The sequence below is a fragment of the Berghia stephanieae genome, chromosome 15 (genome assembly GCF_034508935.2).
Source record: "Berghia stephanieae isolate SIO BIC M18660-M18661 chromosome 15, UCSD_Bste_1.3, whole genome shotgun sequence".
Taxonomy (NCBI): domain Eukaryota; kingdom Metazoa; phylum Mollusca; class Gastropoda; order Nudibranchia; family Aeolidiidae; genus Berghia; species Berghia stephanieae.
In genome coordinates this window covers 15,497,477-15,512,637 of record NC_088374.1, presented here as the reverse complement: position 1 = coordinate 15,512,637, position 15,161 = coordinate 15,497,477, and the positions used below count along the sequence as shown (strand labels likewise).

The 15,161-nt window shown below is 39.4% G+C and overlaps 1 protein-coding gene across 1 annotated transcript in view; it reads left to right on the top strand.

The window, feature by feature from the left end:
- The first annotated feature begins 6,567 nt into the window (after positions 1-6,567).
- LOC144960697 (uncharacterized) overlaps positions 6,568-15,161 on the top strand; it is a 31,758-nt gene continuing 23,164 nt past the window's right edge. Inside the window, exons 1-2 of the mRNA XM_078893990.1 lie at positions 6,568-6,654; positions 14,640-14,679. Of these exons, the coding sequence (XP_078750116.1) occupies positions 14,653-14,679 (27 nt within the window). The 5' untranslated portion in view covers positions 6,568-6,654; positions 14,640-14,652. The remainder of the gene's footprint in view (positions 6,655-14,639; positions 14,680-15,161) is intronic.

The window sequence follows — 15,161 nt, the reverse complement described above, 5'->3', positions numbered from 1 at the left end:
AACTACCGGAATAATGACGGACGCCCGTATAAAATGTTTCCCCGGCGAGCATAAAAGCGTATCCAGAGGAAAAAAAAACCCCATAAATTTGATCATGTTTTGACTTTTACACATTCTGATCACAAGACATATGAAAAGTTCTAGCCAGCATGAAGAATTAAAAGTAATGATTTTCTTTGTTTAGAACCAAGATGGCCGCCGTTGCCGGGCGGCGTGACATCAGACTACTGAATCCAATTCGACGTGTATTCGATATTAAACATCCATTTTCACAGTTGCTCATAATATGACATCTAGAATGTTATAGTAACACGATGAATTAAGTACACGGTGGATGTGTGTATGTGTGTGTGTGTGTGTGTGTGTCTGTGTGTGTGTGTGTGTGTATGTGTTCATGAGTATGTGGAGCGCCTGCTCCATCTGTAATTCTGAGTGCCGACGAGCATTTTATCAGTTTGGAAGTGGGCACTGAATAAATGGGTATCGTCATGTTATTCTATGTTATGTTATATGGATAGTATGCGCTTGGCTAAGAAGCTCACAACATTGCCACCCGGAAGTATAACGGACCAACACACAAAACTTTGTGTAACCATGATCGTTTACAGTCTGGTTAATACAGATTAGTGAGAAATACTCATAAACGAGGATGGCAAAAAGCAATAACAAAGGGTTGAGTGACGTCCGCCATTGTTCCGATAGTTTAGAGCCAGTGTTACTAAGTTACCATGCGTCATAAGGAAGGAAGTGACGTTACGACTGTTGAAGAGTATTGTCATTTATGAATATTAAACCAGCTCATCTGATTGTAAACTTCATTAAAACTTCTTTGTCAGATGAAATAACGGATAAAACAGTTCATGGTTTGTTCTAGAAAGCTGACCGATTTCAGTTCGATCACATTTATGTGATCAATACGATAAAAATAACACATTATGACGTGTCAGTTCCGATGACTTAAAAAAAACTTGAGCTTTTATATAGCGCAATATCCACGAAACGTGCTCAAAGCGCTTTACAAGGGGCAACACGTAACATATAGAACGGGATATGACGCCTGTTAGGCGATAGTACAAAGTTTTTAGACTAAGACAACGCTGGTAACGGCCAGGTACTCGTTTTACACCTGAATACCGTGAGAGAATGTGAGTAAAGAGCTTTCTCCAAGGACTCAACTATGCGCCGAGCCAAGCGCGAGGCTCGAACCCAGATAGATACCTTCCGATCCGAAAGCGAGTGTCCCATCTATCAACATAAAACAATAAATTAAACTAGAGCACATGCATAACTCGTGTGTCTTTCACAGGGAGTGGAAAATGTGACCCACCGTATCAAAGCGGTATTATGTCGGGATCCACTCGGTATGGGAAATTGAATTCATAGCCACAAATATCCAACTTGGGTATAATTTCTGTACGTTATGCTGGAGTATAAAGACTATTTCTTGCATTGCAAAAACTTCTAAGCTCCAATTTCTCATCATTCTATCTCTAAATTCACTTTTTGGGGTCTGAATCATCCCGACATAATACCGTTTTGAGAGGAGGGTCACAAATGTTGTTGAAATGATGGCTGCAAACGGTATTTACCTAAATAGTGGTCAGGATACTAAATATCACCGTTATGCGGAATGAAAACGGCGGCCATCGCCGATAACGAACGAATAAGAACGAATACACTGCTCTCCGCTTAATTAAGATAGGGCTAGCACTATTCAGTATCTGATACTGAATAGTGGTTTTGTACTATTCAGTATCTGATACTGAATAGTGGTTTTGTACTATTCAGTATCTGATACTGAATAGTGGTTTTGTACTATTCAGTATCTGATACTGAATAGTGGTTTTGCACTATTCAGTATCTGATACTGAATAGTGGTTTTGTACTATTCAGTATCTGATACTGAATAGTGGTTTTGTACTATTCAGTATCTGATACTGAACAGTGGTTTTGTACTATTCAGTATCTGATACTGAATAGTGGTTTTGTACTATTCAGTATCTGATACTGAATAGTGGTTTTGCACTATTCAGTATCTGATACTGAATAGTGGTTTTGTACTATTCAGTATCTGATACTGAACAGTGGTTTTGTACTATTCAGTATCTGATACTGAATAGTGGTTTTGTACTATTCAGTATCTGATACTGAATAGTGGTTTTGCACTATTCAGTATCTGATACTGAATAGTGGTTTTGTACTATTCAGTATCTGATACTGAACAGTGGTTTTGTACTATTCAGTATCTGATACTGAATAGTGGTTTTGCACTATTCAGTATCTGATACTGAATAGTGGTTTTGCACTATTCAGTATCTGATACTGAACAGTGGTTTTGTACTATTCAGTATCTGATACTGAACAGTGGTTTTGTACTATTCAGTATCTGATACTGAACAGTGGTTTTCACTATTCAGTATCTGATACTGAATAGTGGTTTTGCACTATTCAGTATCTGATACTGAACAGTGGTTTTGCACTATTCAGTATCTGATACTGAACAGTGGTTTTGTACTATTCAGTATCTGATACTGAACAGTGGTTTTTGTACTATTCAGTATCTGATACTGAATAGTGGTTTTGCACTATTCAGTATCTGATACTGAACAGTGGTTTTGTACTATTCAGTATCTGATACTGAACAGTGGTTTTGTACTATTCAGTATCTGATACTGAACAGTGGTTTTGTACTATTCAGTATCTGATACTGAACAGTGGTTTTGCACTATTCAGTATCTGATACTGAACAGTGGTTTTGTACTATTCAGTATCTGATACTGAACAGTGGTTTTGTACTATTCAGTATCTGATACTGAATAGTGGTTTTGCACTATTCAGTATCTGATACTGAACAGTGGTTTTGCACTATTCAGTATCTGATACTGAACAGTGGTTTTGTACTATTCAGTATCTGATACTGAACAGTGGTTTTGTACTATTCAGTATCTGATACTGAATAGTGGTTTTGCACTATTCAGTATCTGATACTGAATAGTGGTTTTGCACTATTCAGTATCTGATACTGAATAGTGGTTTTGCACTATTCAGTATCTGATACTGAATAGTGGTTTTGCACTATTCAGTATCTGATACTGAATATGTGGTTTTGCACTATTCAGTATCTGATACTGAATAGTGGTTTTGCACTATTCAGTATCTGATACTGAATAGTGCTTTGTACTATTCAGTATCTGATACTGAATAGTGGTTTTGCACTATTCAGTATCTGACACTGAATAGTGGTTTTTGTACGGTGTTTTTTTTTCCGAAACCTGACAAAGTTATGGGAAGAGGACAGCTGTGGGAGTGAATCTGGGACTCAGAAAAGTGTACACCAGTGGGGAGTGAGCCTGGGACTGGGTTTCGGCGGGTTTCGTAATACAAAGCAATTACTTTTTACGAAACGCGACGACACCCGGCAATATCCGACAAAGTTATGGGAGGTAGGCAGCAGCGTGTGTGTGTGTGTGTGTAGGGGGGAGGGGGGGAGGGGATGAACCTGAGATTCAGGGAAGTGTACACCAGTGGGGAGTGAACCTGGGACTCTGGGTTTTGTAAAAAAGCAATAAAAAATGTGGGAGGGGGGGGGGGATTACTTTTTTACGATACCCGACAATATGCGGCAAAGCGTGGGGAGTGAACCTGAGACTCAGTGAAGTATACACCAGTGGGGAGTGAACCTGAGACTATGGTTTTCGGCGGGCTTCAGCTAGTTTCATATAAAAGCAATTACTTTTTTACGAAACCCGATTAATCCTGGCAATATCCGAGAAAGTTATGGGTAGTAGGCAACAGTGGGAAGTGAACCTGAGATTCGTGGAAGTAAACACCAGTGAGGAGTGAACCTGGGACTGGGTTTCGGCGGGTTTTGTAAAAAAAAAAAAAGCAATTACTTTTTGTTTACAAAATGCGCCAAATCCCAACAAAATGGGGCAAAGTTATGGAAAGTAGGCAAATAATGGGGAGTGAACCTGAGACTAAGGGAAGTTTACACCAGTGGGGAGTGAACCTGAGACTCTGGTTTTCAGCGGGTGTCAGCGAGTTTCATATAAAAGCAATTACTTTTTACGAAACCCGACGAAACCTGGCAATATCCGAGAGAGTTATGGGAAGTAGGCAACAGTGGGGAGTTAACTTGAGATTCATGGAAGTGTACTCCAGTAGGGAGTGAACCCGAGAATCTGGTTTTCGGCGGGTTTCAGCGAGTTTCATAAAAAAGCAATTACTTTTTTACGAAACCCGACAAAATATGGCAATATCCAACAAACTTATTGAAGCAGGCAACAGTGGGGGGTGATCCTGAGATTCAGGGAAGTGTACACTTGTGGGGAGTGAACCTGGGACTCTGGATTTTGTAAAAAAGCAATACCAAGGGGGAGAGGGAATTACTTATTTACGAAACCAGCCCAAACCCGACAAAGTTATGGGAAGCAGGCAGCAGTGGGGAGTGAATCTGGGATTTGGACACTGATGAGGATTGAACCTGGGACTGCGAGAGGCTGATCCAGTGGACAGTGAGCTCAGAATGTACTTTTATTTCGTAACCTACCGAAATTTCAAAAGTTATGGGAGGTGGGCACCATTGGGCAATGAACCGGGACTCAGGGAAGTGCACACCGGTTGGGAGTGAACCTGGGACTGTGAGAAGAGGATATCAGTGGAAATGAACCTGGGACTAGGGAGATGGATACCAGTGGGAAATGAAGCCGGACTATGGGAGATGGGTACCATACGAGAATGAAGCAATTACTTTTTTACGAAATCCGCCAAAACCCGCCAAAAAACCATAGACTTAGGTTTACTCCCCAATAGTGTACACTTCCCTGAATCTCCTGTCCACTCCCCCACTGTTGCCTACTTTCTTTCCATAACTTTGTCGGATATTGTCGGGTTTCGTAAAAAAGTAATTGCTTTTTTTTTACGAAACCCAGCCCCAGGTTCACTCCCCAACGGTGTACACTTCCCTGAGTCCCAGGTTCACTCCCCACTGCTGCCTACTTCCTATAACTTTGTCGGGTATCGGCGTGTTTTGGCAGGTTTCGTAAAAAAAAAAACACCCCTAACAATACCACGTGTATTCAGTAAATAGATGTCAATTGTAGTCTAATTTTCAGTATCTATTTAAATTATTATTATTATTATTATTATTATTATTATTATTATTATTATTATTATTATTATTATTATATATTATTATTATTATTATTATATTATTATTTTATTATTTTATTATTATTATTATTATTATTATTATTATTATTATCACGTAAATTTTTATATAGTACGGCAATTAATTCACGGAAGTACATCGCTCAATTAAAAAATGCAGAAAGTCTGCCCACATATTTATAATGAATCGGGTTTGCCTTAGATGACAAAACAAACAAACAAACAAACAACAACAACAACAACAAATGAGACAAACAGAAAAAAGCAAGATTTTTAAAAATAATGAACAATAGAAGAGCACAATAATGAAAAAACAACAACGAGATGATAACACATAAAAGATATTCGTAATAAATCGATAACTGATGAAATCACTCCAACTACTTGATTAAAAAAAAATATTCATCATAATCATAATAGTGATGATGAGATTACAACAACAATAGTCATAATAGTAAGTAAGTAGAAATAATAATAATAATAATAATAATAATAATAATAATAATAATAATAATAATAATAATAATAATAATAATAATAATAATAATAATAATAATAATAATAATAATAATAAAAGTACAATAGTATAATATCAACATTAAAGTATATTACAAGCAAATAAAATTATAAAAACAAAAGTTTAAAAAATATCAATAGACAGAAGGAATTCAAAAAATAATGGGGGAAAAAAAAAAGTTACCCCTACTGGGATTTGAACTCTTGAACCTTAAAGTCAGAGTCTTACAGCTTATATCCACCAAGCCATGGTGTCACTGAACTCTTAGTGACATTTAATTATGTCTATTTAGACATTTAAAAATGGATTTGAATGCCACTCTTATTTTGATATTTTGAACTATGTTAATTGCATAAAAGCAGAAATTTAAAAAAAATACGATCAAAATATTTTTACAGCTTTGATTCGGGCTGTCAGTTAGTGCATGTGTTCAATCTGGAAGTAGGTCAACAGTTTATTTCCATTCAACCGAGATTGTCGCACTTTTCACTCTCTCTATGAAAAAGAGTTCCTTATGGATACACTGAATAGTGGCAAAGCACTATTCATAATCTGATACTGAATAACCACTTCCTTAAGATATAGGAAGTGGTTATTCAGTATCAGATACTGAATAGTGCTTTGCCACTATTCAGTATCCATAAGGAACTCTTTTTCATAGAGAGAGTGAAAAGTGCGACAATCTCGGTTGAATGGAAATAAACTGTTGACCTACTTCCAGATTGAACACATGCACTAACTGACAGCCCGAATCGAAGCTGTAAAAATATTTTGATCGTAATTTTTTTTAAATTTCTGCTTTTATGCAATTAACATAGTTCAAAAAATCAAAATAAGAGTGGCATTCAAATCCATTTTTAAATGTCTAAATAGACATGATTAAATGTCACTAAGAGTTCAGTGACACCATGGCTTGGTGGATATAAGCTGTTTGACTCTGAGTTTAAGGTTCGAGAGTTCAAATCCCGGTAGGGGTAACTTGTTTTTTTTCCCCATTATTTTTTTAATTCCTTCTGTCTATTGATATTTTTTAAACTTTTGTTTTTATAATTTTATTTGCTTGTAATATACTTTAATGTTGATATTATACTATTGTACTTTTATTATTATTATTATTATTATTATTATTATTATTATTATTATTATTATTATTATTATTATTATTATTATTATTAATTATTATTATTTCTACTTATTTACTATTATTATTGTTGTTGTTGTAATCGTCATCATCACTATTATGATTATGATGATTATTTTTTTTAACCAAGTAGTTGGAGTGATTTAAGCAGTTATCGATTTATTACGAATATCTTTTATGTGTTATCATCTCGTTGTTGTTTTTCATTATTGTACTCTTCTATTGTTCATTATTTTTTAAAATCTTGCTTTTTTCTGTTTGTCTCATTTGTTGTTGTTGTTGTTGTTGTTCTTGTTGTTGTTTGTTTGTTTGTTTGTTTGTTTGTTTGTTTGTTTGTTTGTTTGTTTGTTTTGTCATCTAAGGCAAACCCGATTCATTATAAATATGTGGGCAGACTTTCTGCATTTTTTAATTGAGCGATGGACTTCCGTGAATTAATTGCCGTACTATATTAAAATTTACGTGATAATAATAATAATAATAATAATAATAATAATAATAATAATAATAATAATAATAATAATAATAATAATAATAATAATAATAATAATAATAATAATAATAATAATAATAATAATTTAAATAGATACTGAATATTAGACTACAATTGACATCTATTTACTGAATACATGTGGTATTGTTAGGGGTGTTTTCTTTTTTTACGAAACCTGCCAAAAACACGCCGATACCCGACAAAGTTATGTGAAGTAGGCAGCAGTGGGGAGTGAGCCTGGGACTCAGGGAAGTGTACACCGTTGGGGAGTGAACCTGGGGCTGGGTTTCGTAAAAAAAAAAGCAATTACTTTTTTACGAAACCCGACAATATCCGACAAAGTTATGGAAAGAAAGTAGGCAACAGTGGGGGAGTGGACAGGAGATTCAGGGAAGTGTACACTATTGGGGAGTAAACCTAAGTCTATGGTTTTTTGGCGGGTTTTGGCGGATTTCGTAAAAAAGTAATTGCTTCATTCTCGTCTGGTACCCATCTCCCATAGTCCGGCTTCATTTCCCACTGGTATCCATCTCCCCTAGTCCCAGGTTCATTTCCACTGATATCCTCTTCTCACAGTCCCAGGTTCACTCCCAACCGGTGTGCACTTCCCTGAGTCCCGGTTCATTGCCCAATGGTGCCCACCTCCCATAACTTTTGAAAATTTCGGTAGGTTTCGAAATAAAAGTACATTCTGAGCTCACTGTCCACTGGAATCAGCCTCTCGCAGTCCCAGGTTCAATCCTCATCAGTGTCCAAATCCCAGATTCACTCCCCACTGCTGCCTGCTTCCCATAACTTTGTCGGGTTTTGGCGGGTTTCGTAAATAAGTAATTCCCCCTCCCCGTTGGTATTGCTTTTTTACAAAATCCAGAGTCCCAGGTTCACTCCCCACAAGTGTACACTTCCCTGAATCTCAGGATCACCCCCCACTGTTGCCTGCTTCAATAAGTTTGTCGGATATTGCCATATTTTGTCGGGTTTCGTAAAAAAGTAATTGCTTTTATATGAAACTCGCTGAAACCTGCCGAAAACCAGAGTCTCAGTTCACTCCCTACTGGTGTACACTTCCTTGAATCTCAAGTTAACTCCCCACTGTTGCCTACTTCCCATAACTGTCGAATATTGCCGGGCTTCGTAAAAAAGTAATTGCTTTTATGTGAAACTCGCTGAAACCCGCCGAAAACCATAGTCTCAGGTTCACTCCCCACTGGTGTACACTTCCATGAATCTCAGGTTCACTCCCCACTGTTGTCTACTTCCCATAACTTTCTCAGATATTGCCAGGTTTCGTCGGGTTTCGTAAAAGAGTAATTGCTTTTATATGAAACTCGCTGAAACCCGCTGAAAACCAGAGTCTCAGGTTCACTCCCCACTGGTGTATACTTCCCTGAGTCTCAGGTTCACCCCCCACTGTTTGCCTACTTTCAATAACTGTCGGATATTGCCGGGTTTCGTAAATAAGTAATTGCTTTTATGTGAAACTCGCTGAAACCCTCCGAAAACCAGATTCTCTGGTTCACTCCCCACAAGTGTACACTTCCCTGAATCTCAGGATCACCCCCCACTGTTGCCTGCTTCAATAAGTTTGTCGGATATTGCCATATTTTGTCGGGTTTCGTAAAAAAGTAATTGCTTTTATATGAAACTCGCTGAAACCAGCTGAAAACCAGAGTCTCAGGTTCACTCCCCACTGCTGTACACTTCCCTTAGTCTCAGGTTCACTCCCCATTATTTGCCTACTTTCCATAACTTTGCCCCATTTTGTTGGGATTTGGCGCATTTTGTAAACAAAAAGTAATTGCTTTTTTTTATACAAAACCCGCCGAAACCCAGTCCCAGGTTCACTCCTCACTGGTGTTTACTTCCACGAATCTCAGGTTCACTCCCCACTGTTGCCTACTACCCATAACTTTCTCGGATATTGCCAGGATTAATCGGGTTTCGTAAAAAAGTAATTGCTTTTATATGAAACTAGCTGAAGCCCGCCGAAAACCATAGTGTCAGGTTCACTCCCCACTGGTGTATACTTCACTGAGTCTCAGGTTCACTCCCCATGCTTTGCCGCATATTGCCGGGTATCGTAAAAAAAGTAATCCCCCCCCCCACATTTTTTATTGCTTTTTTACAAAACCCAGAGTCCCAGGTTCACTCCCCACTGGTGTACACTTCCCTGAATCTCAGGTTCATCCCCTCCCCCCCCCCCCCCCCTACACACAAACACACACACACACACACACACACACACACACACACACGCTGCTGCCTACCGCCCATAACTTTGTCGGATATTGCCGGGTGTCGTCGCGTTTCGTAAAAAGTAATTGCTTTTTATTACGAAACCCAGTCCCAGGTTCACTCCCCACTGGTGTACACTTTTCTGAGTCCCAGATTCACTCCCACAGCTGTCCACTTCCCATAACTTTGTCAGGTTTCGGAAAAAAAAACACCGTACAAAAACCACTATTCAGTGTCAGATACTGAATAGTGCAAAAGCACTATTCAGTATCAGATACTGAATAGTGCAAAACCACTATTCAGTATCAGATACTGAATAGTGCAAAACCACTATTCAGTATCAGATACTGAATAGTGCTAGCCTAAGATATATGCGTTAAGATGAACGACTGGGCTGACTTTAAAACAGCAAAAAGAAAACACTGGGTCACCGCGAACCGACTTAGAACCAACCCTGGTCGCAGCAAAGAAAGCCTCTATCGATGGAGACTCATTGACTCACCAATCTGCCAATACTGCAAAGGGGCACGTCAAACCATCGATCATCTGGTCCTGCAATGCCCAGTAACAAAATTAGAAGGGGGGTATGAAACGATCTTTGAGGCCGGAGATGACCTGACATCATGGATCGACAAACATAATCTGGAGGTGTAGCCATACGCTACTACTACTACTTCTGGGCAGTCTCTCAGCCCCCCCCCCCCTTTTCTACCTCCATCTTTTAGTGTCCTCATCACTACCAAGATCACCACCACCACCACATCATCAATATCATCATCATCATGACCATCATCACTTCTATTATCACCCCAATCACCTCATTATCATCATCATCATCATCTTTAACACCAACTTCACCTCCACCATCATCTTCACCATGTTGTCCACCAACACAAAACAAGTAAAACTCACACCAGCACCATCTCCTCTTCTCTCCCCCCCCCCCCCCTTTCCAGTCCTCATAATAAAGCTATACTACCGGCCCATACGGTTCCTATATCACATAAAGCCACATTTTTAACAATAATAATTATTTAAGCCAAAATAATCAAACGCTTACACGGACTAAAAATAATATATTTTTAAAGCGCCGAATTGTCAACAAATATTTCATGGATTACGCCCCTTTGTTTTAATATAGCTCATAAAGGCGGATTTTCATCTCCCTATTTTACACTGTTAGAGGAATTTCTCAATGTGGTTCTATATCAACATCGATTAATAGTGGTCTTAAGTTACTTTGTACCAAATTTGGCGCTTTCATCACTAATTTGCACAATTATTTAACCCTAATAATTCCCCTAGCTTATAGCATGCAGGCATTATATAATTAAAAACTTAGTTATTTCCCTTAGTACAGCAGTATGTTCCGGAAATGACCTCTTTTAACTAGTGCTGGGTCGAGTTTGAAACGATCAAATCGAGCGGGTTTTCGATCGAGTCCTCTAAAATCGAGCGGGTTTCGAGCGGGTTTCGAGTCAGTGACGTCATCGAGCAGTGATTCGTTTGAAAAAAAAAAAACACGAGCAACTCGTTTGCCACAGGAAACTTCACATACCCCTCCCTCTCTTATGTCTGTGGCTGGCTTGACTGCAGCTGGTTATGATGGGGGCTGCCAGATGGCCAAGTTCAAAATTGGTTACTAAGAAACGCTTTTCTATTATTATTCATTTAAAAAAAATCTTTTATTTAAAAAAAATGAAAAGATAAGTTTATCCAACTGTAGTCGATTGTTTTGTTAATCAAAACCAATGAGTTTTTCAAGGGAGTCAGAATGCTTGTGGTGTTTGGCTATTTGGGGTCTATTTGACTACTTGGGCAAGAAGAAATCTGGCTGTCTGGCAGCCTTGATTATGATCGTTCGTCGCATCACACACACATACACACACACACACACACACACACACACACACACACACACGCCATCAAACAGTTTTTGATGGTGAAGGGTTGAGACCCCCCCCCCCCCCCTCCCACCACCATCATCCCGCTGTCACCTTAACATTTCATATTTATGTCGCGCCAAAAGTTGTCGGCCGCCCCCACCTCCCATAATTTGTCACTGGTCGTCATCGCCTCTTGTGTGTGCGGGAAAAGTCGTGCCTTTCATTTCATTATTTGAAAAATAAATGAACAAGAATGCTGTGTTTTTATTAGGTAGGTAGATAATAATAATATTTAGCAGGTTCCACACCCAGACACACACGGATTGCCCGGACACGATGATAACGATGCCGACGACAATGGATGACGATGATGATGATGATGATGATTATCGTGTTTCTGTTTAAAAAATGAAATACTTTAGCAGGTTCCACCCCCACCCCCCACACGGATAGACCGGACCCGAAGATGATGATTGTGGTTTTGCTGGCTCTTACGGCTGTGATGAGGATAATGATAATGATGATGATGATGACGATGGCGCAGATGGTGATTATTTGTTCGGTCGCTCAGTGGTACGGTGTCTCTTGTCACAAAATCAAGCCTTGTCAATGGCCGGATGAGTGACAGTGATTGTTGAAAATTGTGATCCAGACGTTAAGTCCGTGTGTAAGGCACTTGACTCAGGTGTGAATGTATTCTTATCTTATAAGCAATGACGGGTATTGTAAAGAGCTTTAATACAAAAAGACTCCAAACAGCGATCGGTACCTACTGTACGAAATGGATGTATGGTCGATATGGCGTGCCGGAGGAATAAATTAAATTAAATATTGTGAAGTTCATTGAGCATGGTAAATCCTTGGAAATGCGCTTTGAACTAATACACCTGCTAGACAACTCCGATTCCAATATAAACGACTGATTAATATTCCCATATATAAACTATAGTTAGCTGAACATCTTTCTTTGTCGGGACTCCAAAAGTATGGAACGAATTAGACAAAGAAATCAAAGGGTCTTTTAGGAGCACTGATTGATTTTAGATTGATTATTACATTGAAATGTGTTGATATTTATTTTATCCATTATTATTAGGGTGGTGGTGGTGGTGTGGTGATGATGATGATCCCGCTGATATGATGGTGATGATAAATAAATTAAACATAATTCCCTTTATTCATCCCATAGGGGAGATTCGTCTTTCGGGTCTATTCTAAGGGAAGACTGGAATAACCCAAGCGATAGCCGCAGTGCAGCGCCGCAAATTTAGTTAGGGCAAGGTGACTTGCTCAAGACCACTCAGCGGCGGGTGATCGAACTCGGTACCTTTCGGGTGCCAACCAAAGACCGTACCGCTGCCCCTGATGATGATGATGATGATGATGATAATGATGATGATGATGATGATGATGATGATGATGATGATGATGATGATGATGATGATGGGAACTAACAAAGAATACACAGGCATCTAAAATTGAAACATTCCATATTCAAAGCTAATGTTTTACTTTAAAAAAATTAGCTTTACAATATCCACTAAGTGTGATCAAAGCGCTTTGTAAAGGGGTCCCCGGTCAACAGCAACATTTAATATGTAGGACGGGACATGCCGCCTGTTAGGCGATATTACAATTTTTCAGACAAAGACAACGCTGTTAACGGCCAGGTACTCATTTTACACCTGAGTACGGTGAGAGAATGTGAGTAAAGAGCCTTGTCCAAAGACTCAACTATGCACCGAGCGCGAGGCTCGAACCCAGGACTTTCCGATCCCAAAGCGGGTGTCATACCACTAGACCATTATAATGCACGAGACTCATGGTCGACTAGAGTACTACCTATAGTTACGTCATGACTAGACCACATAGCCGCACTACTGTAGGAGTGTTCATTGATAGATGGATGCGTATGTGTCATAGAAATAGCCTTAGTGTGTGTGTGTGTGTGTGTGTGTGTGTGTGTGTGTGTGTGATAGTCAAACTTTAGTAGGTTCAATGAAGTCTTGTCACACACCCGTGATACACCTATACGAATTTCCCTGCCACTGCCACCCAGACACACTAACATCTGACAAGGAGTGAGGGCTGTGGAAGAACCACAGACTACCGTGTGCAAACATTGGCGATTGGTATCGGATGGCAAACTGTGATCGTTTGAATTTGAAATGATTCGAAACACTCGTTACCCCTCCGCTCGCTCGAATCCTGATCGTCTCAAGCTCGTCTCACGTGTCAAGATCGTCTCAAGCTCACAACCCGCCTGATCGTTTTACGATCGAGTGATCGTTTTACTAACTCGCTCTTCCGGCATTGAGATCGAGCACTGACTCGTGGCTTGGCGCTCGATCGTCGATCGAGTAAAAGCGATCAAATAACCCAACACTACTTTTAACCTATCACTTCTTAGGGGAGGGCATCCGGATCACCAAAAGGTCAGCGATGCTTTAGGTTTTGAGAAGTCAGGTCATCGACGACTGAGAACTTCCCGACCTCCACTTAGTTCTCGATGCTTTTCTCGTCTCGAGAATCTTGGTCGTCGATGCTTCTCGTATTGAGTCCCGAGTCCCGAGTCTCGAGACTATACTGCGCGAGCGACGCACGCGTTACTAACAATGTGTACTATCTGCATTGTTCACCCCTCTCTCGTCGGCGATGATTCCAGCGAAGCTCGAGACTTTTTTGCGTCTCGATGCTTTTTTGAGTCTCGAGACTCAAAAAAGTCTCGAGCATCGCTCTAGTCATCGGTGCTTTCATTCAATACCTAGTCATTGGTATTGGGTATTGACGTTATATCATATTTTAAACAGCTAACAAAACACAAACGTCGTAAATAGATCAAAATGGTTATAGGTATCAATGTTTTATTATTATACAAAGTGAATTTATTGTATTTATGTATTTTAAGTTTTAATACAAAAAAGCCATCCAAAGCTCAGTTGAAGTGCTACTTCTCGGGAATTCCCGACTTTTCCTTGGTCATCGAGTTCGGGAAGTTTTGAGTGTTGGTGGCCGATGACTTGAGGTATCATCGAGACTTCCGCTCGACACTATCACTTCTAAACATGGCGGAGAGTTACGGTGATAAGTGTTGACTCCACCCCCATTCAATAAAATGTCAACGATAGCCAGTGATTCATCTTGATAAACGGATATTCTTTTTATGCATCTGTGATATTTTACACCTAATATTTTCAGTTCAGGAGGGATTATGTCTTCAAAGGAGTTGTACACGAAGGTAAGGCATTTTGAATTCGGTTCTGTGACCATTCCCAAGTATCTCAACCTCAACAGAAAAAAATGTAAACAAATGGAGACGGAGTTAACCGTACATATTGTTTTGTGGGGCGTCAATGCTAAATGGATGAATGACTCATACATGTTTCTGAATTAGTTTTACCAGTCTAATTAGCGTATTGTATCTGTTGGGATTGCGCACAGCAGACTAGTAGAATCGGGCCCGTAGAATTGTAACAACCGATGATGATGATGATGGGTTAAAGTTAAAAAAAAAAAAATGGGTTTGTAACAACTGATGATTGATGATGGTGTGGCCCTGGACAGTCTGGAGACGGAGATGATCCACTCATTCAGTTCATCAGTCACAACATTCTTCACATTCACATAGTCACAGTCCCAGTGACCGTGCCGTAATCGTACACAGTGGCAGTGGAGCTGGGAGTGGGAGTGAGAGCCACTGTCTGTAAACTTACTTTCACT